The sequence below is a fragment of the Harmonia axyridis genome, chromosome 3 (assembly GCF_914767665.1).
Source record: "Harmonia axyridis chromosome 3, icHarAxyr1.1, whole genome shotgun sequence".
NCBI lineage: Eukaryota > Metazoa > Arthropoda > Insecta > Coleoptera > Coccinellidae > Harmonia > Harmonia axyridis.
In genome coordinates, this window is record NC_059503.1 from 51,632,808 (window position 1) to 51,659,278 (window position 26,471).

At 35.0% G+C, this 26,471-nt stretch overlaps 2 protein-coding genes across 3 annotated transcripts in view; one reads left to right on the forward strand and one right to left on the reverse strand.

Annotated features, from left to right (window-relative positions):
- Positions 1-26,471, forward strand: part of LOC123674488 (protein I'm not dead yet-like) — a 70,044-nt gene that overhangs the window by 10,227 nt on the left and 33,346 nt on the right. The gene's annotated exons all lie outside the window — the stretch shown is intronic.
- LOC123674489 (parkin coregulated gene protein homolog) lies at positions 1,935-3,057 on the reverse strand. Its single transcript, XM_045609377.1, has one exon. It carries the CDS (start codon positions 2,721-2,723, stop codon positions 1,935-1,937), a length of 789 nt encoding a protein of 262 aa, XP_045465333.1. The 5' UTR covers positions 2,724-3,057.

Here is a 26,471-nt window from a genome sequence, read left to right on the forward strand (position 1 = left end):
AAAAAAAAAACCGGTATATTGTAGGAGAAATCGATGAATGTTTATTTTATTGTGAAGAGGAAGGCATGCCATTAACGATTGAAAACGATATCAGTCAAATGGCTTTCACGGTTATGGTTGCAGCACCATACTCTTTTCATGAAATTTTCTGTGAACAATTCGCACATTTGCGACTGTATGTCCTCCATAAATTCACCAATTCCATTTTTAAGGGCTTGAATCGATTGTGGAGGGTTGACATAGATCTTATCTTCCACCTGGCCTCAAAGAAAGATGTCCGTAAAATTGCTTCACGATAACCCAAAGTAGCTTTACTCTTTAGTTTTGCGATCTGTGACTCCAACACTTTTACCATTTTTGTTGTGAATTTAAACAATTCATATGTATTGTTGAAGCATGTATCTTCCATTTTTGGTAATATTATACAGGCTGTTTCCAAAATTAGACGTGAACCTTGAAGGAGGCGTTAGTATCGATCATTTGTTCAAAAATTTCTCACCTGACTTCATTTTCTGTCAATTTTTTCTACGTTGACCAAGTTCGAATTGAATTTTGGATCATTTTCATCAGAAAAGGATATTATATGTATGAAAAAGACAAAACTATGCTGTAATCAATGTTGAATAAAAATTAGATCTGATTTGAAAGTTGGTATATGAAGAAAAGAATAGTAAATTTCTCATATAAATTTGCCTGCAACTTTCGAATTCCACAATGTATGTATGAAAAATATCACTTTAAAACTTGCCGAATTCCTTCTTCAATTCCTAAAAAAATGTTCGTTAGAATGCATGCACTAATTTTGTTTCAGCAGCAGATTTTGATTTGAAAGGGGAAAGAAGCTAAGAAAGGAAAGTAATGAATTAGATATTTGTTTTTTGTAATTAAACTCAAAATTTCGAAAGTAAATGTATTGATAAATTATATATTATAATTTTTTTTTGATGTTTGTAGTGAATAAACATTATATTATTATATTATTATTATTATATTATTTGAAGTGACCTCCACCATTCCTTATACAAGTACGTGCCCTCTTTCTTATTTCTTCAATAGTTACTTTCCGCCTGAAATTTACTTTCAATCTTCTCACTGCTTCGTCTATTCTAACGGTGTTAGGTCCGGACTTCTCGCTGGCCACGAAAATGATCCAAAATTTCAATCAAATTTGGCCAACGTAGAAATAATTGACGAAAAATGAAGTAAGGTGAGAAATCTTTTGAAAATCAAAAAAACTCAAATATCTTTTAATATGGCTCAAACGACAGCAAATGAGTCATACTAACACGTCCTCCAAGGTTCACGTTAAAGTTGGAAACACAACTATCGAATTGGTTTCTCAAATAAATAAATACTTAGTTCAATTCTATTTTGTCCCTAATAGAATGATTTCATTTTCTTATTCAATTACATCAATCTCTTTTAGAAGTTTTAATTAATTTCACGGCATTCAAACAATTTTTCATTTCTGGAAAAAGTACCTCCCCGAGCGGGACTCGAACCCGCAACCTCTGAATAACTAGTTCGACGCTCTAGCTACTGAGCCATCGACGAACCTGAAGATTCTCCTTAAAGAGGTACCACTAATCCCAGGATCGAGGGATAGTACGCCTCACGAACTATATATAATTCGCAAGGGTTGAGAAAAGTTGAAATTGATGAAAAGATTAGTGGTTACTCTTTGCGGAAAATTTTCAGCTTCCTCGATGGCTCAGTTGCTAGAGCGCCGAACTAATTATTCGGAGGTTGCGGGTTCGAGTCCCACTCTGGAAGGTACTTTTTCCAGAATTGAAAAATCATCTGAAAGCTGTGAAATTGATTTAATATGTCAATACACATACGTTAAACCATTATTTAACTTTTTTGAAGGTTATTCAATAAAACTTCAAACATTGATAATCAGTATATTTCCTAAAAATTCACTTAAACATAATCTAATTCAACAGACACGACTCGTAGGTAGGAATCAAATATTTGATGTTGATGAAAGCATCTTCGCCCCCAGTCCTCTCCATCAACTCCAACGTTTCATTGATCAAATCGGATATATTCTCCCCTCTAGTTTTCGTATAATCTATCTCATCTCCGCAGTTCACGTTACAGTTCTTGAACATGTTCAAAACTGGCAAAAGTTGCCTGTAGTAAGGTACCAAAGCCTCCCCAACTTGCTCGTTCGTCTTCAGGAGATGTTGCAGGACCTTCAGTGTGATGCATATGACTTCTCTGTTTCGGGTGTTGAAGGCGTTCTTGATTGGGATTATCAGCTGGGGGATGCAAGGAAATGTCTTACTACCACCATAGGTTAACATGTCGTGTACTGCCTGCCTGGCGAAGACTTTATAAGGGTGTTTGGTCTCGGTTAATCCTTCAAAGAACATCGGCAGATAGAAGTGAAAGTCCAGTTTGGTGATGTCGGTCTTCCAGGAAATCCCCTTGGTCTCCAGAGCCACAGGAAAATCTCCTCGATGGTAACGATACCTGAACAGGTTTTTGACCGGTGGACGTTCTTGAAAAGCATGGCAGCTGGGGGCTGGCGCCACATGGATACCTTTCTGCAAGGATTGGATGGAAAAGGGGGGAACAACTCTTCTGACAGCACCCTTGGCACTTGGAAGAGGTTTTCTCAAGTTCGATCTGAATTCTTTACCGCAAACCATCTGTGTGAATGCCGAGATCACAATGAATGTTTTTCTGGTCGTTATCGATGTAACATTGGTTGCCATGTTTTTGTAGGTCAGGTCGTCTTAGGAACGGTTTGTTCGTGCCTTCTGAGGGTGTTTAATGAGGTTTGGGAAGTTTATATACCTACAATCATAACTGCAAATCATCTCACAATATGTGAGATGTTTTCTTCGACATTCGTTCATTATTTATAACAAGCAGTATAGCTTGATGGACGCTAATATAGGGTTCAAATATTTTAATATTAGAATCAGATAAATTGGCATCATTTAAAATACAAGATGATTCACCGCGATGGCCTATTAGGCGTTTATGGAAAAGAAATCATAACTTTGTGCTGAAAATTTGCATGTTGGGGTTTCAGATAATGATCTTTCTCCCTAAAAAACATTCAGATCTCTACAACTTCTGGTTATACCGGAAACATTAAAATGTATACTTTAAAAGTTTTCGAGGAAGAACTTTAAATGAGGAAAAATCGAATATTCTAACTTTGCGGAGTAGTCTGTGACTTACGGAAAACCCAGAAAGCAACTAAAATTTGATGTATCGATAATGAAATTTGACATTTAATGAATTGTAATTAATTATTCGTTGGATTTGCTGAGAAATCCATAAACCAATGAAATTTTCAATTACGAATAATTTATTCTTTGGATATAATGAGAGGAACGGAAATCGCACTGTTGCTATAATGTTTTGTCACTCCTTGCCTGACGGGACGCTATAGCAGTAGCGTAACATAATTTGATTAATTTCGAAATTATCAATTGATTCTCAAAAACAGTTCAAATTGAGATTTATTCATAAAAATTCTTTAGTGTTTCAAAATGGTCAATGTTTTTCTCAGTTAATTGATTTAGCTATTGTGAAGTTATGAAAAAAGGATCTCCAAGCCTATTGCTCTCACAAACAATCGTCTAGATCGATTGTGATTGACGACATTTAACATCGCTCTTGTATTCAGGATCTAGAACAAATTTTTACTTTCCGTCCCTTCTATACATATATATTCTAAGAATTCATTACAATTTTTTGAATGTCGAATTTAGTTATCGAAACATCGAATTTTAGTTTCTTTCTGTTTTCCGGATGTTACAGACTACCTACTCCAATCAGTTAGAATATGCGGTATTTTCCTCATTTAAAGTTATTCCTCGAAAACTATTAAAGTATTCATTTTAGTAATAGGGTTTGCTTGATTAATCTACACCCTTTCTTATTCTTTCTATAAGTAGAATTGTCTGAAAAAATAAAAAATATGGGTTCTAATTTGAAAATATTGAGTTTTGATGAATTTGAACTGTCCACGTTCATGATCTCCTGATGAACACCCTGTACATTTTTGATCCAAACTGCATACTTATACTACTACGTATTTGCAGAATCGAAAATGCAAAAGACTTTTGGGAAAAAAACTTTTTCTGCAAAAATATTCAAAAAAAATGTGAGTCCTCGTCGCCACCATTTTTTTCATAAGAATCCCATTAACTCATGAATCTTTAAGTTCATACCCAAGGCATGGCATATTGCTGAAATTATCATCAGAAAAGCTACTCAGTATAAAAAAATATACAGGGTGTGCCATTTGAAATATGGAAGTAGTAGTCTGTTTCCGGAATAACCGGAAATTGTAGAGATCTGAAAATATTTTCGGGAGAAAGATCAATGTCTGAAACCCCAACATGCAAATTTTCACTACAAAACTATGATTAGTTTTCCATAAACGTCTAATAGGCTATCGCGGTGAATCACCCTGTATATGTATGTGCAATTACCCACACTGAACCTCGCCCTATTTATTTGTATGATATATTTTCTGTAACTAATGTCTAAATAATAAAGGCCTTTATTATTATTATTATTATTATATAGTCCTATCTGTAAATAGACGTGTGGACCGTAATGTTAGTGAAAACCCTTAGGATTTTCTGCAGTAATGTTCAAATTGAAACAATCGATGGTGTCTATAAATAGCATAAGATTTGACCATCCAATTTTAGGTTAATCAACATTCAGATCGCCACACACAAAAATTCAATGATCAAATTTTCAAACAATGTTTCAAAGTATTTGACAAACTGTCCATAAATTACTGAAAATTACCGGAACAGGGGTTTTATACGAACTATTTTTCAGTATTCGTCGAAGATGGCTCTGCAATCGAATTAAATTTTTTCGTCTGAACGAACATTAATAATTCATATAAAATTCTAATATTTACTACTGAATTGTTTGTTTTCATTACATGTACTACCAATGATCATTTGTAAATGGCAAATTATTTGTTCTTGCTGTGTTTGGTTCGAAATATCCATCAATTAAAAAGCATGTTAGTTTTAATTGATAGGAAAGAAAACATCGAAATCGATCTCTTTTATTAGGAATCTAGTAGGAATCTTCGTTAATCCTTCTATCTTTATGGAACATTTTCCAGCGTTTCAACGAAGTAGTTGGACAACGACTAAAATTTCATGCGAATCATTGATGAAACGAATACTTTAAGTTCAGACTGAAAATTTAAATTCGATTACAGAGCCATCTGCGACGAATCGTTATAAATTGTTCATACAAAATTTTTGTATTTTTTGCCGTAACATGCGTTGAGTCATTGGTTTAAGTTGTCAAAGTAGCAACTCTTGAAGCATATTCAAGCCACCATTAACGCCGTAAGTAGTGAGAAAATGGACTGATCGAATCTAACAGATTATAATAATGCAAAAATCATTCCAATAATATTTCTATTTTTCATCTATTTTTATTATACTAACTGACAAAGAAACTGCAACTCACAGAAGGAGCTGTTCAAATTTTAATTTTTTTTTGGTAAAACATAGATAGTATAGCAAAGAGTAAATGATTGAATTTGGAGAAAAAAATCGTGAAGGTTTTTTCATGTAAACAATTTTTGTTACTTAAATATTGTAGTCGTTTTTTGCAAATTTTTAACATCAAACCAGCTGTTTGAGGAGATCCAAAGTCGATGTATAGTTGTTGTTAAAATGCCTAGAGCATGTGAAGAAGAGTGAATTTGAAAGAGGTCGAATTATTGGTCTACGGGTGGCGAGGTTGTCATTTCGAGAAATCGCTAACCATACGAACAGAAATCCTACTGTCAAGCGTGTTTGATAATGCCCAAAATCGAAGATGAGTAGGCACCGAACGTCGAAGGGGCACAAATGGAGTTCAAGATCGACGTCTGAGACTTATGGCCGTTAGACACCGATTTGCGATAACTCAATCTTTGGCTGATGAGTGGTTAGGAGATCAAGGCCATCCTGTTACTGTCCGAATAATAGAGGTCCGAACGTTTTATTATTACTTTACTATTATCGAGCCCATTACGGTGGTGCAAAGAATGTCAACATTGGAATCATGAATCTCGATTCTCCTTGGGTGCACATGATGGCCGAAGAAGGGTTAGGCGACGTCGGGGAGAAAGACGTAAACCTCAGTTTGATGATGAGCGTCATGTAATAACACCGGACAGTAGGTGTTATGGAATGGGGTGTTCTTGCATATGCAAGTAAGTTACCTTTAGTCTTTATTCGAGGTAACACGACAGCGTTGCGTTACCTTCAAGAAATAATAGAGCCATATGTTCTCCCTTACTTTGACCGGCTCGAGAATCCTATATTTCAGCAAGATAATGCCCGACCTCATGTTGCCAGAGTTAGTTAGAACTTTTTCAAAGCGACCTATGTGAATCTTTTGCCATGGTCGCCCAGATCCCCCGATCTTTCGTCCATAGAACATGTTTGGGACATCATGGATGGGTAGAAGGCTTTGAAATTAACCCCAGCCCTCACGGACTTTGGCGGCTCTGAGACATGAAGTACAGGTAGCTTGGGATAGTATCCTTCAGGAAGAAATAGACCATCTTATTGCATCAATGCCGAGACGTGTTGGGGAGTGTATAGACAATCGCGGTGGACAAACACATTATTAACAAATTTATTAAAAAGAATTATAAACCCTTCGTTTTTTCTCCAAGTTTCAATTATTTACTTCTTGCTAAACTATCTATGGTTTACAAAAAAAAAAAAAATTAAACAGCTCCTTCTGGGTGTTGCAGTGTGTCTTTTAGTATATTTTATCTCTATTTATTCTATTATTTATAGTTATCAATCTCCTAAAAAACACCCATTACAACCCCTTTATTTTATTGGTGTGTAGTATGAAGAGTACCATGATTCATAAGTAGTTTCAGATCACATGGAATAGGAAGAAATTTCGTTGTTCAACCATTATAGATGATGATTCAAAGCTGTCTTTATTAATTGAGATTAGGATTTGGACCTTGGATATCTTCATTTAAATCATCATCATCATTAGCGTTGGTTCAATTTTGAATATATATTTCATGAAAAAATAGTAACGAACAAAGCATGATCCCCAAAATCCACAAGATCATCGGCAGTTGAAGAGAATTCAAGGATAGTTTTCTAACATGAACAGTGTTCCTTTCATCTATCTTATGGGTGATGTATTTCGATTTACTCAAAGCAAACATTCCACACTCAATTAAACGACCCATTTTATCGTTGACCACATCAGTGAGAGGAGAGCCCTTCTTCAATAACGACACGAATGGCAGGGATATCACAGGTGGTTCTAATATTCTCAATACTGGCCTGTTATTTTCATCTAGAAAATCGCCTATTTGATATCTGAACAAGGTACGGAGAAATAGTCTGGCTGTCTTTTCTCTTGTCAGGTTCATATCCAAAGCAGATTCTCGATAGTGGTCCTTGAAGTACTTGAGGACTCTTGTTTCGTGAAAAAAATGGAATCCAGAGTTGGCGAATTCAACTGTATATTCATTTTCCATAATATCGTCGAAATTATTGATGCTAGTTTCATACTTCACACCTGTCAGCATGAAAGTGAATCTACTGTCGTAGAAAAGATTCATCCAGAATGTAGTCAAAATAAGAGTACCCAACAAAATTGTTTGGGATAGAGTTGATGGATTCAAGCGCTGCGATTGTTCCAAGAAATGTTTGAAAATGATTACTAAACCATCGGTGATTATTCCTTTCCTTTTCTGTAGTATTGTTATGATATAGTGCGCTATGGAAAGACTTACGACCGCTAAAAACCATAAAAGCCAAGTCTGTCTTGAGAATACCTCCATAGCATATCTCCATCTTGGAATTTCCTTCGGGGATCTTACTAGCCAATGAATGGAATCGAAAAAATGCGCATGGCTGTAGTCGAAGTTACCTTCCATCAGGTACATGCTACTGAAGATGTCACAGGAACCATTCGTCATCAATTCGTCCAAGAAATTTTCAATGTTTTTCTCAGGAAAGATAAATATCGAGTACACGCCTTCGACATGGAGTGATTCAAAAAATATTTTCCATAAGTCAAATTCAATACCAGACAAATGGCCATTTTGGAGGATAACGTAAGGCTCCGCTATGAAAAAACATACACTAACTCCTTTTTCACTCGAAAATATTTCATTTTGTTTGAATTTAATCTGAGAGTAGTTGTTCCCACAATTTCCAATTTTTGTGTCCACACTGAACTTCTTCTGTTTCTTGCCAATGTTACTGTGGATGCTACCACTTCTGGAGTTGATGAAAATTATATTTTCGAAGAAGTTCAAAGACTGATTGAAGGTTATTTGATTCGCCAAATCATCACCGAGAAGAATATATTTCGTGTGGCTGTTGTATCCGAAGTGGTCTCTCAAGTTCAGCAAGTCATCAATCGTAATCTCGTTTAAATTCGAGATATACACTGCGGGTTTTTCAAGAAGATGTTCGAATCCTTTGAAAATTGTGAAATTTATTCTAACACATGGAAAATCGAATTTTGACTCGGAGTTCATGACAATAGCGTAGTTTCCATTAAGGATGTAGTTTTTTACCAATATACTGATGCAAAAGACACCAGCAGTTGGATATATCTGAGGTATCATGATATTTGTTGAAATAGCTGAATTGGGAATAAATTTTGTTGAGTATAAAAAGGGGATCAATAACAAAATTGAGGTAATTGCATGGGACTTGTTGTTTCACGTAATTGATCCTGATAAAATCTCCAATTATTTTATATCTGATGGCAATTAGGAAAAACATACCATTTATTTCTTCCAGAACAGAACGTCTTTAAGTTTCATTGTTATTTTTTCCTATAGTTTTTAGGAAATTCTATTGACTTGAAAAAACTTAATCAGAAAATGGATTTTTACTAGTTCTCATAAGAAATAGGTATTCGGATTCTCACAAAGTCCCATTCTGAAATTTATCATGTTCTATTTTCCATTTTCCAAAAATCCGTTCAACAATGTAATATAAGATATAATATATGTAATAAGATGGAAAAAATTTCAATAACGTTCTTATCATTATCTAAAAAGTTCTTCATTTCACTGAACGAAATGAGGATATATACTGCTCCACAAAAGTTTTGAAATTTTGTGACCATATCGAAAGTTGCCAATCCTTGTCTAAATAAACTCCATTTATGAGTTTATTCTCTTATACCTGAATGTTTTTTTTTGGTCTTCGTTTGATAACTGTTCAGTCTCAGGTAAGTTCTAGTCGTTTCTAAGAATTTTCAATTAGTTTTATGTTTTCACAATCAACTTTGATTCAAAATCTGAAAATTTGTTTTGCAATAATGCCTAGACTGAAATTGAATAACTCATAAAAAATAGGCAAAAAAATGAGTTAGAGTTAGATAAACATTTAGATTCCTCATATTTGAAAAATTGGTTGAAAAAATGGAAACTTTCGAAACAGTTTCAAAATGTCTGCACCTCTTTAATATTTGTGAAGTACTATAGCTCGAAGAAATTATAGATATGGTTATGATAATTTTGTGATTCACAAAAGCCTGAAATTATAAAATTGATCTTTGAGTAGCAGGCTGGTTTAGCAATCATTAGGTTCAGAAAATATGAGGGTTTTTTTTTACCAAATAATATTCAAAACAGTGGAATTTGTCAACGGAATAGAAAACTCTTCGTAGATATCAAGCCATATCGTTATTATCATAGATGGAAATGATATTCGATTAATTTGAATACCATATTGCCTTTATCGCTAAAATATATGCTTAGACAGTGAGTTAATTCGGAAGGAAGCAATAATTATGATGTTATCTATTATCTTCCTGCCGATGCCTATTATCGACTGAAATTAAGATTAGAAAGAAGGCGATATAATTTTCCACAAATCGAAGTGACTTTGTGCCTAGAATCAGTCTTTGAATTTGCAAGAAATATATACGGACTCACCTATCTACAGAGTAATCAACAGTTGGAGGTAATGAATTTGGAGAATTTAGAATATTTACATGTGATATGTTTGTGAACTTATGTTATTGATATCAAAAATGACATGAAACTATGTACAGACAATTGTCCTTCAATTGAAGTCTTTAATGGATCACCTTTTCATAAGAGCCCAGAAATCGTAAGTAAGATTTCAGATATTTTGAAAGTATTTTTTGAGCGCTCGTTTTCCGGGCAGATCACTTGATCATTCCTTAATTTTAGAATTTTGAGGCGGGGATGGTCTCAAACGATAATATTCTTACCGTCCGTCATGCCATCTGTAGTCACGATAACTCTGAAACGGACGAACCTAAGAACTAAGAAATTAAAATCTTATTAGATTGAACAATTTCTTTTAATTCACTGAAAATGATTCTAGAGCATCCAATGCCTTAAGACCATAACTCTTAAGATCTGCTTCTAGAATGTATCGCGAATGTATGACTTGTTACCCGATTCCGGCTTGACGTTGACTTCTGGGACACCTGTACAGGGTGGGCAAATTTCGATGTTTTAGTACTACAACTTTTGAACCAGAGGAGATAGACAAAATCTGATACCCACTTCTCGATCTCTTTTTCTGAGAAACTAACAAGGGTAGTATTCATTTTTGGCCACCTTCTTTTGTTTTCGAGTTATAAGCGAAAATTGGAAAAATGGCGATATCGAAAAACATTTATATCTCCGCTAATACTGATGATAGAGCTCTGAAATTAGAACATTATACAGGCACTTTTTTACGTAGAATCCAGTGGCGTGTTCGTATTTTCAGAAGGGTTTTTAATTACGAAGCTATGACCCAAAGTTATGTTTTTTCTAATGGGAACACTAGATTTTTGTGTCATTTTCTGAAAGCTTGATTTTTCCTGATTTCAAAAATACACACATCGGAAAAGTCTAAGGATATTTCAGTATATCTCGCATGGTAAATCGCATATTGCTTTTATCTCAAGTTTTTTGCAGACTATCAATTGAAATCATCATGCGGAATGAATTTTGGTTGTATACATATGCTAGCCAAGAAAATATGGGAGATATGATAAAAATAAAAAAAATGAATGTCGCAGTTAAAATTTCTGTATTTGATTTTAATCATTTCATGCATTCGTTAGATCGATTTTGGGTTATAACATCGACAATATTTTTCTATCAACTTCTTTTTATTATGGAACGACATCATTTAACTTTGGAAGAGATGAATCGAGTGGTTGGTTTACTTGAAGGGGGCATGAGACAAGTCGATGCAGCTGAGCGAATGGGTGTTTCACAAAGTGTTATAAGTCGTTTGTGGAGGCGTTTCAGAACAACTGGAAATCCTGCCGAAAATCACCCAGGACGTGGACGTTGTACAACTGCTATTCAAGACAGATTTTTGGTTTTGACCGCCCGAAGGCAACCCACTATAACGGCTCCTGAGTTGGTTATGGAATTTCAACGGGCTCATAATTTGACCATTGGGCGAGATACTGTGAGGAATCGTCTTCATGAAGCCGATCTTCATTCCCGACGGCCCATTAGGTGTCCACCACTTTCCAGAGGAAATCGCGCTGCAAGATTGAATTGGTGTCGTGAGTTTCAAAATTGGGGTGTCAATGAGTGGTCCACAGTTTTATTCACAGATGAATCAAGATTCGGATATCATCCAGATTCTCGTCGAATAAGACTATGGAGACGATCTGGTAATTTAGAACGCTTGAGACACGTCCAGGAAGTACACCGTTATAGAGGTGGTACAATTATGGTGTGGGGAGGAATTTCCATTGGACGTAGAACAGAGCTCGTTTTTCCTGATGGTTTTCTAAGAGCTCAGCAATATTTGGAAAATATTCTGCAACCAATTGTACAACCTTATGCAGAAGCTGTTGGTGAAAACTTCCATTTGATGCATGACAATGCTCGTCCCCATACCGCTCGTATTGTGACACAATGGTTGGATAATGAGGGAATTGATGTTTTGCCATGGCTAGCACAATCTCCGGACCTGAATCCGATAGAACATGTATGGGACATGCTTCAAAGAAGGATTACGCCAAATATGGGAAACGTCCAAAATGTTTTAGAATTCAGGGAGCTTCTGACAGCTGAATGGACAAATTTAAATCAGGAAGACCTAAACAATCTGATTTTGTCTATGAATCGTAGGTGTAGAGCCGTAATTAATCAACGAGGAGGCCACACATTGTATTAAATGCCAAACTTGAATTGATTTTCGATAAAAAATTACTAAGAATAATTACTATGTTTTTCGCAATTTAGAGACTTCGATTTTTTTCAGTTTTTCACTTTTTCATTATAAAAATTTCGGTTCATTTGAAGTATATAAACAATTATTGAATACATCTATACATAATTTCCTCGAATTCTCTTTCATTTAACTCAAAACCAATCATTTCGAAGAATATCCTTAGACTTTTCCGATGTGTGTATAGAACATCGTATGATTCGGATCAATATAAATGATAGAAAATGACCAAAAACCTCTTTTCACCTAAGAGTCTCAATATTTCTATGGTATCAACTCGAAAACAAAAGAAGGTGGCCAAAAATGAATACTACCCTTGTTAGTTTCTCAGAAAAAGAGATCGAGAAGTGGGTATCAGATTTTGTCTATCTCCTCTGGTTCAAAAGTTGTAGTACTAAAACATCGAAATTTGCCCACCCTGTACATTACCGCGATATTTATTCTTTAAATTTCTATCTTTTGTCAATCAAATAAGTATTCTTTCATTTTTGTTAACATATTTATACATATAAACAAATTTGTCAGTTTCAAGGAGAATGGCTGTTAATATTGTTCATCATTATATTCCCTGAGTAATTGTCTCGATAGTAATCTACAAGAGGAAATTTAGTATGGAAACAATTTTTGTATCAATTTAATCATTTATGAAAATTATGAATATGAATTAATAATCGACTATTCGTTATTTCGTTACGTTGACAAATTAATCCATAATTCATGTTGAAAAAATTATAGAGAGGACAACTTTCACAATATTTGTTTATTTTGATAAGTCCTGAACAGACTAAAATCAATCAAGGGTCAGAAATTTGAGTCAAAAAAGTGGTCGGGCATCAATTGAATCATGCAAAGTTCTAACGTATATATCTCTCTCTAGTCGTTCCATCATTGCTGATGATCGTGATTCCCTCCTATACGCTCGGTCAGTTGTTTCCACCTCGCTCTATCCTCTGCATCTCGAAGAGCCTGAAAGAATGGGCGGGTCGTACTTTGTTGAACTTGGTCGGTCCATCTAGTCGGTGATCTACCTCTCGCTCTCTTACCCGGAACATTTCCCGACACAATTAGTTTCTCCAGGTTGTCTCCATCTCGGCGGGCTATATGACCGAAAAACTGAAGAACGCGCTGCAAGCAGATGGACGATAGTCTGGTTCTTATCTTCAACTCACTTAAAACAGAAACGTTAGTGCGATGAGCTGTCCAAGGTATTCGCAGCATTCGCCTCCAACACCACAATTCAAACGCGTCAATTTTCTGACGTTCAGACGACCGCAGAGTCCAGGTTTCAGCACCATACAGGAAGACAGAGAAGACAAGAGCTCTAACAAGTCTCACCTTTACACTCTTAGAAATCGAGCGGTCTCTCCATACTTTAGTTAACCGGGTCATGGCGCTCTTTGCCATGATTATGCGCCTTCGTACTTCCGCTTCGCAGTTTCCATCACTAGTTATGGAAGAACCCAAGTAATTGAAACTGTCTACCAGGTCATATTGGCTCAGAAGGCCCGTCAACCGTAACGTGCCGAATCTATCGACTATCATTATTTTAGTCTTTATTTTATTTATTTTCAAACCGACATTGTTGCTCTCACATTCCACCCGTCTGAGAAGTTCCACCATCTCTTCTTCCGTCGCCGCTATGAGGGTGGTATCGTCAGCAAATCTTAAGTTGGTGATTTTTTTCCCGGCAATCGTTATGCCTCCAGACCATTCATCCAAGGACCTTCTCATCACAAATTCACCATATATATTGAAAAGGTCTGGCGATAAAACACAACCCTGTCTGACTCCCCGTTCCGTTCTAAACCGTTTCGAGAACTTCTGGCTCAAACGAACAGTTGCCTCATTTGATTCATAGAGATTTTTAATGAGGGATACCAGATGAACAGGGGCTCCCATATGTACCAGGATTGTCCAAAGTTTGGCCCAGTTCACACAGTCGAACGCCTTTTGATAATCGACGAAACATATTATCATGGGTACTTGGTATTCTCTAGATTTTTCGATCAGCTGTCTGATATTCAGTATTTGTTCCCTAGTACCTTTTCCTTTTACAAAACCTGCCTGCTCTTGGGGTATTTGGCAGTCCAAATATGCTTTCAGTCTTGTTTTCAAGATTTTCAAAAGGACTTTGCTGGCGTGAGATACAAGTGACAGTGTTCGGTAGTTCTCGCACTTTGTAGTTGATCCTTTTTTGTGTAATGGAACGTATATTGACGTACACCAGTCGGTTGGCCATTTTCCCGTGCTCCATATAGCCGTACAGATTGAGTGGAATATTCGTACACCCTTTTCGCCCAACATTTGAAAGAGTTCGCCTGGTACGGTATCGATTCCTGGGGATTTATTCTTCTTCAATGATCGAATGGCTTCTTGTACTTCAGATAGTAGTATCGCTGGCTCTCTGGGATAGCTACATGGCCATGAAATTTCTGGTGGGTCCTGCCTGCTCTTGTACAGATCTGCACAGTAAATCCTCCATGTTTCCAATATTTCATCCATATCAGTCTTCAGATTTCCCCCAGCATCCAGAATGGACCAGTTCTGCGGTCTGAATTCTCTTGTCAGCAGTTTTATTTTGTTGAATAATTCCCTAGGCTCATTTCTGATCCCATGCCTCTCTATTTCCTCACATATACCAGCTATGTACTCCTCTTTGTCCTTGCGACATTGTCTTTGGACTTCCCTCGACAGCTTCCTATAGGCATGGTCTGCATCAGCCTTGCGCTTCACATCTTTCCTGCGTTGAATTAAATCCCATGAGTGATCAGTAATCCATGGTTTGCGCTTTGTGTTGTTTGGTGGTGTATGTTTTTTTGCTGTCTCAACCATTATGCTCTTCAAGTATTCCCAACCTTTTTCAGGATCGCTCTCTACCTGATCTAGGCAGAGTTTACTTTCTATGTCCAGCCTAAAATCCTGGACTTTTGATGGTTGCGGTATCATGGTCTTTCTTATTAGTTTCCGAGACACTATTTTAAAACGAAGCCTGAAATCGAGAACTAAAAGTTGGTGATCTGTTCCGCAGTCCGCTCCAGGGTAGGCTCTGCAGTTTGTGGCCGACGATCTCCATCGTTGTTTGATCAGAATGTAGTCAATCTGGTTTTTGGTTCGACCATCTGGGCTCCGCCACGTGAATTGTCTTCGAGGGTGGTGTTTAAAGAGAGTGTTAGTAATTGCAAGGTTCTGTTGTATGCAAAACTCCAAGAGGCGATCTCCTCTCTCATTTCTCTGGCCCAGTCCAAACTTACCCACAGCGCGCTCGACTTCTGAAGATTTTCCGACCTTGGCATTGAAATCGCCTAAGATGAACAATAGGTCACGGTTTGGAATATCGGTAAGAACCTCCTCAAGACGACCGTAGAACGCCTCTATCTCCACCTCCGAGGATGTCGATGTTGGTGCATAGATTTGTACAAAATGCGCTATTGTTGTGGTGGTTTGTATCTTGACATGTATTATTCTGTCATCTACTGCACGGTATCCAATCACAGAGTTATTCAGCTTTGGAGGCACAATTATTGCGACACCATTCGAGCTCGTATTTTCTGGACCCGAAAAGTAGACGGTGTTTCCCTCGGCGGTTCTGAAATGTCCACTATTCCGCCAATGTGTTTCCGACAGTCCCAGAATATCAAGATTATAAGTTCTCATCTCTCTCTCGACGATCTGTAGCTTCCCAGAATGTTGGACCAGACCTCGGATGTTCCATGTCCCAATTTTCCTTTTCTTTCGGAGATTTATATTTGTGTTGGTTCCAGTAACATAATTTCTGCAAGGTACCTGATTCCTCACACCTTTGCAGCCGGTAGCATATTTCACACCATCCGACCCGGAATCAGTATGGCGCCGAGTGTGAGTCGGATCGCAGCACGAACTATCAACCGTATCTTTGACTTTCATTATGGAGGAGAGAATTCTCTTGGGAATGTAGTGCAGTGGTTTCCCGTTGCCTTCTGCAGATATATAACGTATATATACATTATTATATATACAGGCCGATTCACGAGGACAGTTCGTTAAAATATTTCGAAAAAAGACTCATTTGAAAATTTCCATTGAAAAATGTTGATTGGCAGAACAGTTTTCTGCATCAAAAATTTGACAGATAATAGATAAATCCGATGCAGAAATATTCATGGTACCAACATAAAATAATAAAACATAACCATGAAATATGTGCGAATCTGAGATATTCTACAAGATGTGGCAGAATGAACGAATTAGCCACAGAATTAGAAAATTTCCATTTTCTGCATAAGTAAAATTGATATTTCACTATTGGTTTTCTTAAAGTTTTTATTTAAAGAAAAGCATTACAGTCATTACATCATAAGTTTGAATATTTCACGAGAAATATTATAAAAGGGAATATTACACAATTTTCCATCTCTGAGAATTATCTTTTGATTTCGCAACAAAATACACAGAGACTCAAAATTATTCCTATAACCCAAACAGCAATCGGTAATTGTAAAGAATTGATAGTAAGGCTTTTATGAATATGAATTGGTTTTTCAAGATAGAGGTTTTGATATTTCGACATTATTAATGATATGAAGCCATTTTCATGTAGCATGAACAATTTTTCATCAATGAAGTTTTTTAGAGGATCTCCCATTCTTAAAAAAGCATTGGTAGCTAGAACAACAACCTCTTCCTTGATCATTTTCAAGTGCGGCTTTCCATCATTATTCAGATCATTCCTGATTTCACTAAGATACAGTAGTTTCATATATAAACTAGCGCTCTTGCCTTTTAAATTCCAACCTATGTTTTCTCTTGCTTCAAAATTTTTATTCAAATAATTCAACACGCGTTGATCGTTTTCAAAAAAATCGAAAATTGCTCTGTGTGCAATAATTTTATAATTATTGTTCATCAAATCTTCGAAAGAGCTTATACTTGAACTGTCTTTGTTACCAGTGAGTGTAAAAATTTGCTTGGTTTGATAAAATCGATTCATGAAGAATGAGCTTATAATTATTGTAGCTCTTATTATATTCAGTGAATGTTTTGAAAGTTTAACAGACTCAGATTGCTCGCAAAAACTCCTTAACATCTCATATAGAGCTTCACCTACTTCTTCTAACCTGAAGGTACAAGTAACTCTTTTCGTTATAAGTAAGATTAACGAAAGACAAACTACCGAAATCAACCAAGCTATGGAAACATGAAAGGAAAAAACTTCAAAGGCTAACTTCCAACGCGGTTTTGGTCCAGGTGCTTTGATTACCCAATGGGCGGAATCGAAGAAAAGTGCATTCGAAATGTCCACAGTTTCATGAGGATGTCCTATACCAAGAGAAGGATATACATCACACGTTCCGTTATAGAGAATTTTCCGTTGATAGACTGAAAAATCTTGTGTAGGAATTGGAAGAAGTATGTATTTTGAAGTCATGTTCAGCACCTCAACAATCATCTGACATATATCAACGATAATGCCTGTCAAGACGGATGACGCGTCAAGAAATGTGTAAGGTTTATACAGATGTAGGCATATTTTAATCATCTTGACATCTTGCTTATTCTTCACCAATTTTCTCGGTAAGCCATCATTCGTTATATTCAGATGACAGTTTCCACCGTTGATAGAGTTGACAGATTTCCAATTTCCAGATTTTCCTTTGGATATGTTGTAGTTGTGTTCATTCGTTTGGTCTATAATTATAGATCCACTGATGGTTGAATCTGAAGCAACATTTGAGGTAATCAAAGAAGCGTCGCGAAGGAATATGTATTTAGAGTGGTGGTGTCTGTTTTGGGTCTTTCTTAAGTCTTTAAATATCTGTGTATCTATTTCCTTCAAATTGATGATATAGACATCTGGTGCTGGCTTCAATTTATCCATATTTTGATGGTCTACTCTAATTGTGGAAAAATTGAAGATGTGGTCTAGGTTTATCACTCCAGCATAATTGGTAGATAGCATCAAATCCTTCACCAAATGGTTTATGCAAATAAGTTCAGCTACCAATCGAAAGAGTGGTTTAATCATTTTTCTTGCAACATCAACGGCTACAAATATATTATTGACGTCTTTATTCTATGGAAATAAATCCAGATTATCAATGAGGCTATTGCATGTTTATCGAATTAATGATCTAAGACAGACATTTAATAGCGATAACAATGTTCATGTTTCTAGTAATAGGAATTAATTTCAGGAAAATGAAAATTTAATTCAACTTACACGATATTGTGAAAAGGTTTTGTAATTGATCCATGTAATTTTCTCTCATGTCTCTTTCATCATTAAAAATTTACTAGGATTTGCAGAGAGTAAATATATTTTTCTTTTTCCTTAAACGGTGACAGAGTTAATATTCAAGATTTGAATCTTCTATTCCCATTATTAATATACAGGGATGGAACTTTTCAGAGGAACACTATAGGGATATCGAAAACCGTTGGAGATATAGGGTGACTTAAATTACAAAAAAGTTGCGTTATTTAGGGATTAGGAATATTTTGGAAAAACTAAAAATCGAGATTTCCTTTTTTTCTGTATAACTCATCTGTTTCTGTAGATAACTTCACGAAACGGTTTGTAGCCATTATCCAATATAGACATTCTAATGGTGTCATCAGATTTTTTTCTGTTTCCCATTGTTTCAGAGACGCGATAGTCAAGTTTTTTTCTTATGGATGCCATATTGGTTGTCCTCATGAAGTGAAAAGAAAAATATTTCGAATTCAACAATGTATTACACTCTACAAAATTATCGAGTTTAGCTAGGCAAATTTGAACTTCAGAAGGGTTAGTTCAGTTTGGTGTGCCACAAGGTACTGTCCTTGGGCCACTATTGTTTTCAATATATCTCAATAGTTTACTCAGCTTAAACACCACCGGAACTATAATCATCTTCGCAGATGATACTGTGATAATATATGAGGATAACAATTGGCATGACCTGAAAGAAACCAATAAACTATGAAAAAACAAAATTTATGACTTTTACAGCTTACAGAAATCACTTACCAAATTTCAACACTCTCGATATACGGGACAACAAATCGGTTATTAATTTTTCCAGAATAAATACTATTAAATATTTGGGTGTAACAATGGATAGTCACATGAGATGGAACGTTCACACTGAGAATGTCACAAAAACTTTAAGAAGTATGCTGTTTAAATTCAAATATTTGAGTAAATTACTTGACATTCACCAGTTGAGGATCCTTTACTTTGCTCTGGTGGAATCTCTTATTCGATATGCCATATTGAGCTGGAGAGGGGTTGCTGCTACTCACTTGAAAAAGTTGGAAACGATACAGAAACGAATTCTGAAAATTATGTATGGAAAAGGACCAACCTTCTCCACCAATTTCCTTTTTTCGCAAGCAAGAGTATACAATGTAAGACAAATATTTCTCACTAACAAACTAACATATATACACAGGAACAAATATTTAGTAAATGATATTGATCCTGAACATTTCACTAGGAAAAAAAGGGAACATCACGTTGAAACACCTCTGCGTAGTACAAAAATCGGACAACGGAATATATTTTACCTCATTGCAAAAATCTTCAATTTTCTGCCCACTGAACAAAAAATGAATATAATGGATATAAATTCTCGTCACATGTTGGAAAAGAAAATCAGAAACTACGTTCTTAACTTGATCTAGTTCGATCCCTGATTGGCTGACAGATTTTTTCAATCTTTATGTTGTAGTTCTCTCATATGGGTGAATATATAGTATGTCAATTCTAATCCACAAATTATTCAAAAAATTTGTTTATTGTTGATTTCTTTTCTTCGTTGTTATATCTAGGATAAGTTAAATGTCAAAGTGCTAGGAGTCAAATATTGTAGATATCATATGCATTATGCATAGGGAATACTGTAAATTTAACTGTGCTAAACCCACGCGCTACTTAAGTTTTAGTGGGACTTCCATCTTAATTTACAACACAATTATTCTTTTGTTAGTTATGGAATATTTTTTTTTAGTAAATAAACTTAATTATTATTATTATCAAACGAAAAAATTTCGAAGGCTTATTTCCAACGTCGCTTCTCTCCAGAGTCCAGGTGCCTTAATAATCCAACTGAGTTAATAGTAAAAAAAGGAATTGTGATGTCCACAGTGTCAACATAAAAAGAATATTATGAAACTAACGCATCAATTGTGCTTCTTTATAACTTCTGAAATATATAATTGGACCAATTTTAGTTGAATTAATCAAAGTAATAGTTATGCCTTCAATCCATTCTGTAGCCACTACCGCAAAAACTTTTTATAACTGTATGTGTCCATCTTAGTTTAACGATATGTCAAAAAATATCAGTTGTTTGATACATTTATCTTAGCACTTTCAAAGTTCGTTTAAGTTTAAAGTTAAAGTTTCAAATTTGGAAAGAATATTGAAGTTATCCTTTAATTTCATAAAACAGAATACAGACACTGAGAGTAATTCCTAAAATCCATATGATAAAGGGGAATTGAAGCGAATTGATTGTTAAACTCTTTCTGACTGGAGATTCTCTCTCGAATCTGAAGGATTGGTACTTCGACATGATAAACGATAAAAAGCCATGCTCGAATAATAAGCCCAGTTTTCTGTTCATCAAATTCTTCAATGGGTCTCCCCTTCTCAACAGAGCACCGAAACCACGAGTATTCACTTCTTCTTCCAGCATTTTCAACTTGGGCCTTTTTTCATCATCTAGATGATCCTTGATTTCGAAAAGAAAAATCCGCTTCAAATTGAGAACAGCTATGTTATCTTTCGTTATGTTCAAAGTAAATTCACTCTCTTCATAATGTCCGCTCAAATAAGTTGAAAATCTTCTGTCCCCTTCGAATATATACCAAACGACATCAGGTGCTACAATTTTGAAATGATTCTTCATCAAATCCTCTGTGGATCTGATGGTGCTACTGTCCTTGTAGCCTGTCAATAAGAATATGAACTGACTCTCGTAGAAAAGCTTCATCAGAAAGGTGCTTAATAGTATTACAATTTTGATTATATTGTGAGAATGATTGGATAGTTTTAATATTACGGTTTGGTCTACCATCAGTTTGAAAATTATGTAAAGACCGTTAACAAGTTTCCTCGCGTTCTTACGATCACTTTTTGTTACGTATAAAGTAACAGAAAGACAAATTGATGAAAGCAGCCAAGTTATCCAAACTTCAAACGAAAAAATTTCAAAGGCATATTTCCAACGTGGCTTTTCCCCAGGAGCCTTGATAATCCAACTGAGCGAATCGTAGAAAAAAGGAATTGTGATGTCCACAGTGTCGATATTGAAAGAATATGAAACTAAGGCATCGCAGGTGCCGTCATACAGAGATGCAACCTGGCGGCCTAAAAAATCGTCGGTGGGATATGGCTGCGCTAAAAATTTTGCAGATACGTTTAAAATCTCGACTAATATTTCCCAAGTTTCTATTTCAATTCCTGTAGCGTTATTGATTCCGTCAAAAAACACATAAGGTTCACCAGGCGTGAAACATATTTTCAACTCGATATGCCTTTTTATCATAGTTTGTTTTTGAAAACCTACATTTGTCAGATTTTTCTGGCAGTTTCCAGATTCGTTAAGATTTATTAATTCCAAATGAAGACCCCAGGATGTTCCTGATATCTTACTATGAATATCGCCATTCCTTATGTTTATGAAGATGGAATTGCTTATTAGGTTTGGTGTAGCTTCTGGAATAATCAAAGAATGTATGCTATCTCCAAGAAATATGTATTTCGTATCGTAATAAAAACCTAGAAAATTTCTCATCTCCAAGAACTTCTTCAATGTTATTTCTTCCAAATTGACAATATAGACAGTAGGAGATTCATTCAGTCTCCCTAAATATCGATGATTCAATCTCACTGCCGAAAAATTAAATGTTTGATTCAGGTTTATTACAACAGCGTAATATTCATTGCAAATCAGATCCTTAACTAAATGGTTTATACAAACTACTCCTGTTGCAAATGGGACAATGGTCATCATTATGCTTTGGATTATAGAATGAAATTCTGATTAATACAAAGAATGAAGTAATTTAAATGGTCACTTAAGGTAAATTCCGAATATTCTGATAAACATCCGCAAGGAAAATTACTGATATGAATTAATGATGAATGGTTATTATTCAGTAACGTTCCCAAAGTTTCACAGTTGGTCCATTTTACTTTTTAAATATTAATCAATCGGGTTTTTTTTCACGGAGTATATTGCACAATCGAAAAAACTTTGCCATGGCAAAGTTTTGATTATTTTGAATAATAAAGACTGAATACTATCCATCTCATTGTTTGAATATACGGGGTGGTCTAGATTGTCACGCTTCAACTTTGGCATTGGATAGAACAACTCTTTTCATGAAAAAGAGTTTATATAAACATATATCCTAACAAGCTTCATTTTCGGGATACAGGGTGTTAAAGTTTGAAAAATAAATTCAGTTTTTAACTTATAACTCTAGTATTATTACATTCATTATTTTGATTTTTAGATATTGAAGTCTTGATAATGTAATGTTTAGAATTGGGTAAGTGCCTCCTGCCAAATTTAACAGTTTGCGTAAATATAGGGGTGTTTTTTTTGAAAATACACACTACTGTCTTTTTCTCGAAAAAATTGTTTCTTTTCTGAAACTAATAGAGCTTTCATATAATGTACCATTTTCGAAATAATCGAGTACAAAGCGAATACAATCCACAAAAATCTACAAAAATTAATTCAACGATCTTGTTGTCATCTTTGAGATATCTAAAAGAAACTATTAAATGTAGGGGTACCTATTAACGAACCTTGCGGTACACCTGATTTAATATACCTTGTTTCTTCTTCTTTCCTTGATATTCTCCGTTATTTTTCTGGTTGGTGGATTGTTGAGTAATATTTTACTAATCCTACGAAAAAGACTTGAATCGGGGATTCAATCAAACATGCAAAAAATACCATTACCATATTTTATTTAATTCTCTGTCTGGGAATAATGATAACTCTGTTGATGATTTAGGTCGAAAGCATTCGTACTAAAGTACAATTTGTTTTTATTTGCCAATATTTAGTGTTTAGAACCGTCCTAAACCATAATGAAAAATTAACATATGAATTGAAATTAATACTAATCCAATCATCGAATTTATACTTACATGTAGGGAGAAATTAGGGGGGAATAATCTTTTTAAATTCAAGTTTATTTCATAATATAGTTATAAACAATATCTATGAAGAATATGGCACTATTGAAAACAAAAATATTAATGGGGATTTCATAGCCTACTTCAAGAAAATTTATATGAATGATTTTTTTGAAGAAATTGGAATGTAGGGCAATGAAAAAATCCTTTGAAAATTTTGTTTTCAAAGGAATATGTTTGATATAGAACCATATCAATAAAAAAAAAAGATTTGCTCAAAAGGAAAAGGTATGGGTAAACGCATATCCTTCAATTCTTATTAATAATGATAACCTTTAACTTGCGATCAAATCCTTCTGCTTAGAAGTAAAAGTAAATCCATACGGAAAACACATGTTGGAAAGTGGAAATCAGATGTTCTAATTGTTGAGTATTGTCCAGCAGAAGTACTGTCAAACTATTCAGATCATTGTTTAATTCTGCAAGTAATCTGTCTGTGCGAATTAGTAAAATTTGAAAATGAGTTCAAGCGATATTGAAAACATTTTTCAGCTTAACGGGGCAGACAATCTGCAATATTGGAATCATTTCATCACCTGGATCTGAGAAGTGTGTCATCAATCATAGCTCCAAACCATATCCATCATCCTCTAACAGTACTGCATTGGATTTTTATGTAGGTATAACATTCCTAACTTGCGAAGTTCTCCAAATTCTGGCTCCGTGCATGGATCAAGGCCGACTGACATCAACACTTGTGACTTAAATGTCACATGTCGCTTGAACATTGAGGGTAGGCTTGTTTTTCCTATTTATGTATTCATTCTTGTGGATTTCTGGTTTTAAAACTCCTAAGTGCAATAAATTACTCCAGCTGCTGTTGGGAAAAGGAATCCTACACAATTTCATCATTTTTATCCAACGACTGGCCTTCACAATGGACTAGTTTTCATTTTTTTGTTAAGGATTAATTCTAAAAATTTAAGTAAAATGAAAGAAAAATGTGGAAGAATCATTGAAATATCTCTAGAAATGAAAAAGTTATGGGACTTTGAAGTTGCGCTTGGAAGAATAATTTCATAGCAAGCAGCGTCTAGTGTGTGACGTCACGCCACTTACACAAGGCGACTGGTATTCGCAGAGTGCTTACGAATTCATTGGTGTACAATCACTTGTGCCGTTCGTGTCGTGTTTTGTTCGTTACACGATGGCTGATTATTTATTTATTAGCCATTATTTATTAATTATTATTATTAATATCATTATTATTATTTGTGTAAAATCGCGTTGTCTCAGGAAAAACACCTATTTAGATCGTTCCGAACCCTTATCGACAATATTGAAATCTTTAAATTCACACACAAAAAACAACATATTACACCACTGACATTGCGAACTATCTCCCTCATGTTTTAAAACATAAACAAGACGATATGACGCCCGTCAATATCAAGTCCACTCAGATAGAATTGATTCATACCGGATTTTATACGGGCAGTAAACATTACTTTTTTTTTTTTTACTGCTCACATAAATATGTTTTGCCATTGATAATGGATAGACTTCAACAACCAGTACTCAACTACAAACTGTTTATGAAACGTTTTTCAAATAAATCATCGTTATAAGTTGAACCATGATGAAGCAAACTCAAAAGTAGATACTTACTTGAAAAGTTTAACACCTTTTATTTCAGCACTGACATAAGATGGATTTGAAGAAAAAAACTCCATCACTGCGAATATATCTATTTTAGGCAAATTGTCACTTTGTCCTTTCACGAAGCCTTCTTCCATTATGGTGACATAAAAACAGAACTCGAGTTAAAACTACACTGTACAGCTACAAACGGCGCGAGAGCCTTGGCGCGGCTAAGTATTTTTGGTGTAGCGATCACGGGCAAGTGGCGTGACGTCACAGACGAGTCGGAGACCAAAGACGTTCCGCGCTAAAATACGTATTAAATAATCTATTTCTCAGTCATTTATTGATGGATTTTCAAAATTTTTTCAGTGATTTATCAGTTTTGCTCTAAATTTTGATTCTATCGTGTCAAATATAGTATTATCAACATCACCAAACTAGTCCATTGTAATAACTGGTGTAAAGTTATAATGGATTTAATAACAGACTGTAGTTTTTCCGTTATTTATTTCTCAAACTTCCAAAATGAAACACATACGAAATATTTATAATTTGGTAACAGAATAGAGCACATATGTTTGCATATCAAAGTTAAACAGAGAATGATTCATTTGTCGATTTAACACACACATTACAGATGTCCGAGTACACATTGATATTCTCAAGTGGAATTAAAATCCCTTCCTATTAAAAATTCGAATTTTTGACAGGATATCATATCAATAATTTCAATAAAGACAGTACACATGGTTTGATGACTATTGTATATTATTTTTTCCGAAGCGAAATAAAGTTTCGAAGTGTCTGGTTTGTGGAGTTTTACGCTCTTTGTAATACTTAACCTCTCTCTTAAGTTCACTACATCATCCATATTGCATTACAAACCACAACACATCCTTTCAATTCAACAAATAATCTGCTACTGACCAGATGCATCAGATGCAGGATTTGCTTCAAACTGAAAGTAAATGTTGATTTTTTTTAATAACCTTATAGGTATTTTATTTATGAGCAAATTCTCTTAATTCTATGGATTATAAGTATAATGTTTTTGCATATTTTTATTAATTCAGATAGAAGGATTTGGTTCATTTTTTGCAAGTAAAAAGTTTTCCTTCTTTTATTAATATGGCTCTTTATGTCTTTATGTTCTATTCTTGAAAAATGTTTCAAACCAAGTGGAGGTAGTAAGTAATCATCATTATTTATTATTTTTATGGATCATGGAAACCTTAGTTACGCAAACACTGGTTTCGCGAATTGAAAATCTCAAAGGAGAAAACTAAAATGCCAATGGGCATCCCAATAAGAAACACCGCTATAGGTAACATTATGTGATCAATTTCCAATTTTATCAACTCAAAATCCATAGTATTGTACTCCTGATAATGTGTGTAATTCTTGGTTATCCTATTTACAAATCCATACTCCCATAGATACATCAAATACTTATCCAACTCCATCACAAAAGGGTGGCCCCTAGCGAGAATAGG

Excerpts from the sequence above, each read along its gene's own strand:
- LOC123674489 (XM_045609377.1), bottom strand. The coding sequence starts at position 2,723 with ATGGCAACCAATGTTACATCGATAACGACCAGAAAAACATTCATTGTG.